Below are 4245 nucleotides of genomic sequence, written 5' to 3' on the forward strand. Positions count from 1 at the left end.
TCGGAATAATCGGCAGGTATGTATGAAGAGAATGGTATGTACGGTATACATGCATGTGGAAGAGGCAAAGATCGTTTGCAAAGACAGATTGGTGTGGCGTTCTGCTCTCTCTGCCTACCCATTCGGGGAAGCGGCGGGATAGTAAGTGAATTTTTTTATTATGCCAAAACCCAAATAGAGCTATAGAAAAATATCGAAAAAATCTCAAGATATCGATAGAATGGTTTCTTAGTTTATACATTTTTTTTTATATATGCCTATTTACTACACACGTTTATTGTTTTATATTTTACATTTTGCCTTGTATAAGTTTTCTTTTAAAAAAACTTTTTTTATTTTTTTATTTGTGTTTCAGTCTAGTTAACCTTAATCCCAAAGTGAGTAATGGAAATTACTCGGGAATATTATATAATATGAGACTTATGTTATTAACATGTTTTAGAATAAATAAATAGTTAGATGCAATTCTCGCACATCAAAGCGGGAATTTCGTTTGTAAACCATCAAACTTGTAAAATAAACACGGGCTTCCGAGCAGTCTGATAATAAAGATTGTATCTTTCAAAACACTGTCGGCACGCCATAGCACGCGTGCCCGGGATTACGCTATATAGTAAAATCTCGATACAACAGACCTCTATTTAACAAACTTCGAATATAAGACAAGAAATCCTGTCAACAAAAAACGTCCTGTTAATATTAAACATGCTTAAGTTTAAAAAAATATTTAAGCATGTATAATATTAAATATACATGCTTAAGTATAACTATATTATACGCATTTTCGTAATTTTAGAGAGTTAATTATATAAAAAAACTTAGTAGAAGATATGTTGATAATTGGAGGGTTTGTTTGCTCTAGAATTGATCTGACATTCCCCATCCCGTCTTCTTCTTCTTTCTGTGCCACTTTTAACAAAGATGGGCAATCATCACAGCTATCTTCAATTTTGATGCTGCAGCTCGGAACAGAGATTTGGTGCTTCTGCCAAACCATTGTCGTAAATTTTTCAGCCATGATGTCCTTCGGCGTCCTTGAGTTCTTCGCCCCTCAATCTTTCCTTGTATGATTAGGTGGAAAAGACGATATTTTTCATTTCTCATGACGTGTCCGAAGTACATCAGCGCACTCTGCTTGATGGTTGGTAGGAGTTCCTTATTGGTATTCATCCGTCAGAGGACCTCTAGGTTGGTGACCTGATCCCGCCATGAAACTCGCAGGATCTTGCGATAGAGACCCATTTCAAATGCCTCTATTCGTTTTTTTTCAGTTTTCAGTTCCCCATCTCGTAATGTTTATTATACTATGTCCATAGTAAACATAGAACATACAAAATATGGGAACAATCGTAAAAATCCCCGAAACAAGCATGACATTGGGTGCACGTAAGCAAGTCGCTAACATCAATCCAGTTTCATTAGACTTCTTCTTCTTCTTCTTATTTTAGACTCGATGTCTTTAATAGACTGTACGCAGAGATTGGTTCCAGACATCCTCAACTGGTAACTGTCCGTATAGTTACGATTCCTGAAACATCATAAAATATTTATTTATTTATTTATTTACAGAAAAGAAAAGGCTTATTGCTAATAAACAATATTTCAACCAAACAAAACAGACTAGTGATATTGGTTAAAATGATTGATACCATATATAGCTGTTTGCGATCTGAGGGTAGATAGTACTAGAACATTAAAAAAAATATTACAAATTGATGATAATAACGAAGGCAAAGAAAAGGGGAGAAAAACTAAGGGAGGAGGTTTGATGGACAGTTAGGATTCTAATGATATATAGTAATGTCTCAGACGTTTCTTAAAAGTTATTAGAGAAGGTGCATTTGTTTACGCGGAGAGGTAATTCATTGCATAGTCTGGCCGCTTGGACAGAGAAGGAATTGAAAAAATCGCAAGCTGAGCGTCTAAAGGTAAATATTAATTTCAGAAAGGAATGTAAGGCTGATTGGGAATAGTTGAAAAGATTAATAAAAGTTCTTTAAGGTGGTATGGACATATGGAATGAATGGATAACGAGAGAATGAATAAGAAAGTAAATTTGGCAAATGTGAACAGAGCGAGAACGGACAAAAAAGGTATGACCAGATCAATCAAAACCTAAAATCTGGTGCAGTCAAAATTCTATGTAATCGGAGGGCATGTTTGACTAGATATATGGATGTGAAGGAAGCTAGGTGTATGTCAGGATAGATGAGTGTGAAGTTCCACCCTCTCTGCTTACCCCTGCAGTGAAACAGCATGATGGTAGTAGTTACTATCTCTTATTAACAACCCGGCACCAGCATACATACATCTACCTATCATGCCAAAATAGATGGAAGTCTGAGCATTCCAGAGACGTTACAACCTGACATTTGACTTGACTTAAGTGATGACAAGAAGTTTATATAAAGTGTTGGCATTCTATTCTCTCTGCCTACTCCTGAGGAGAAGGGGCGTGATGGTTAACTAGTTAGTTGGTTACGGTCAGGGCTTTTTTTCCATCTAACGCGGTGAAACAGCGTTCCAGCGCCTTTTATCAAAAATTTTTTTTGTTTTTTTTAATTATTTTTTCTAAATTAACAAGACGTAACAATGTTGGCGCTAACGTAATTACAATCTATATTTATATAATTCGTCAAAACGATAAATTATGGTAATGTAATGAATATTTAAATGATTTTTTTTTTGTCAAAAGCTTGACATGAAGTGAGTTCCGGGACCTTTATTGTTTAAAAAAAAGCCCTGGTTATGGTATATGTACATGATGAAGGTATTTATGGTATTGGTATATATATCGTAGTCATACAGGAGAAAGTGACCAATTGCATTGTTTTAAAAACACGTGATCATTGACTATTTGATATCTTACTAGCTTCAACTAGAGCCAGTTGCGGATACGCATTGTCCAGATACCACCAGAAGGATTTACAATCTAGGGACTTCCTCGGCAGCAACCGGTCCGTGATGTCTCCGCAATCCAAGTTGGTAGTTGACGGTACCCTCTTCAAATAATTATCCTTCAAACAACAAAAAAAAAGAAAATGTAAAAAAAATTGGTGCAAAGTAATGAGAATAATTGCATTAATCGATTCGGCAGCCACTTTGTGGTAAAATCTATCCATTTTTTATTAAAGTTTAACATATTTAGTGCAATAAATAGATAGACAGGAAGGGAACTTACTCTGCAGTTAATCTTTAGGGATATTATCACACTTAAAATGTAGACCCCAGTTAAAGCCTCCTTGGACGAGAGGGCTGGAAGTGTAGTCGAATATGTCTGCGTTGATGACATCGATAATGGGAATTACAACTCGATTGGAATATGGGCGCGAGGACTCCACTCCCTCTGCCAGTCGGTGAAGCAGCGGCACAGCCACTTTAGTCCAGAAGACAATAACCTGCGGATGAGTTGAGATTACAGAAAAAAAAAATCGAAATTCATCTTTTTCTGCATGGTGTAGGCCTTGTGGCCTGTTTTGAGATGGATTAGCGTCCTGCGATGTTCATTTCCAGCTGTCAATCCATCCCTGTGGTGGTCTACCCCGGGGTCGTCTACCAGTGCAATGTGGGGGAGTCTGGATGGTTCCATTCTCCTCAATGCAAATACCATTCTCTACTTCGTTATCTTCCCCGCCTTAGGACGTCTTGGATCTCGAATATTGCTCTTAACCTGGTATTCCTTATTCTATCCCTTAGACTCTGGTCAGATATATATTATATATATTTAAAACATTGATTATATTACATAGTCATTCATAAATATGTGTTAAAATACGACAGATAATTAGCAATAACATAGGTAAGAGATTATTGTCTGTAAAAGTACCGAGTTTTACAGCAACATAATTGCATCTAAAGTAACTAATGATTCTAGACTTACATTGTATAGTATTTCTATGTATTATACTTATAAATACTCATATTTTAGTATTACTGCCGAAAACGCGCAAATTAACCGAATCACACGTCATATTTGACATTTGATTCACAGATCAACCCAAAGATTAAATACTAGTAAAGATTGATATCTCTGTCAAATTTGTGTGGTAATTGATTATACAGTTGAAAAAAAATATTATTCTTACTATTCACACTAAAAAATAACCTACGCAGAAGAATCAGCGGATCGTTGTATTCAACAGCCTTATAGAAACAAAAAAGAAGAAGAAGCTCAAATGTCAAAATCAAAATTACCGAAAAATGCTATCGACATGAAACTCGATGTGCTTCGTCATTTTCCCGCCT

General features: G+C 35.9%; 1 protein-coding gene across 1 annotated transcript; it reads right to left on the reverse strand.

Annotated features, from left to right (window-relative positions):
• Window positions 1-273: 273 nt before the first annotated feature.
• Window positions 274-4041, reverse strand: LOC148308926 (inactive polypeptide N-acetylgalactosaminyltransferase-like protein 5). Its single transcript, XM_088260892.1, has 4 exons — window positions 3881-4041; window positions 3182-3398; window positions 2870-3017; window positions 274-1528 (listed from the first exon to the last, which is right to left on the reverse strand). Exons 2-4 carry the CDS (start codon window positions 3290-3292, stop codon window positions 1497-1499), a joined length of 291 nt encoding a protein of 96 aa, XP_088117018.1. The 5' UTR covers window positions 3293-3398; window positions 3881-4041; the 3' UTR covers window positions 274-1496.
• Window positions 4042-4245: the final 204 nt, after the last annotated feature.

This window comes from Brachycentrus maculatus, unplaced genomic scaffold, assembly GCF_059751285.1.
Source record: "Brachycentrus maculatus isolate JH-2025_06_01 unplaced genomic scaffold, ASM5975128v1 h1tg000144l, whole genome shotgun sequence".
Classification (NCBI taxonomy): Eukaryota; Metazoa; Arthropoda; class Insecta; order Trichoptera; family Brachycentridae; genus Brachycentrus; species Brachycentrus maculatus.

Coding starts and splice junctions, on each gene's coding strand:
- LOC148308926 (XM_088260892.1), bottom strand. CDS start 3,292: ATGTCATCAACGCAGACATATTCGACTACACTTCCAGCCCTCTCGTCC. Junction 3,018..3,181: donor CCCTAAAGATTAACTGCAGA/GTAAGTTCCCTT, acceptor TGTTGTTTGAAG/GATAATTATTTGAAGAGGGT. Junction 1,529..2,869: donor ACTGGCTCTAGTTGAAGCTA/GTAAGATATCAA, acceptor ATGATGTTTCAG/GAATCGTAACTATACGGACA.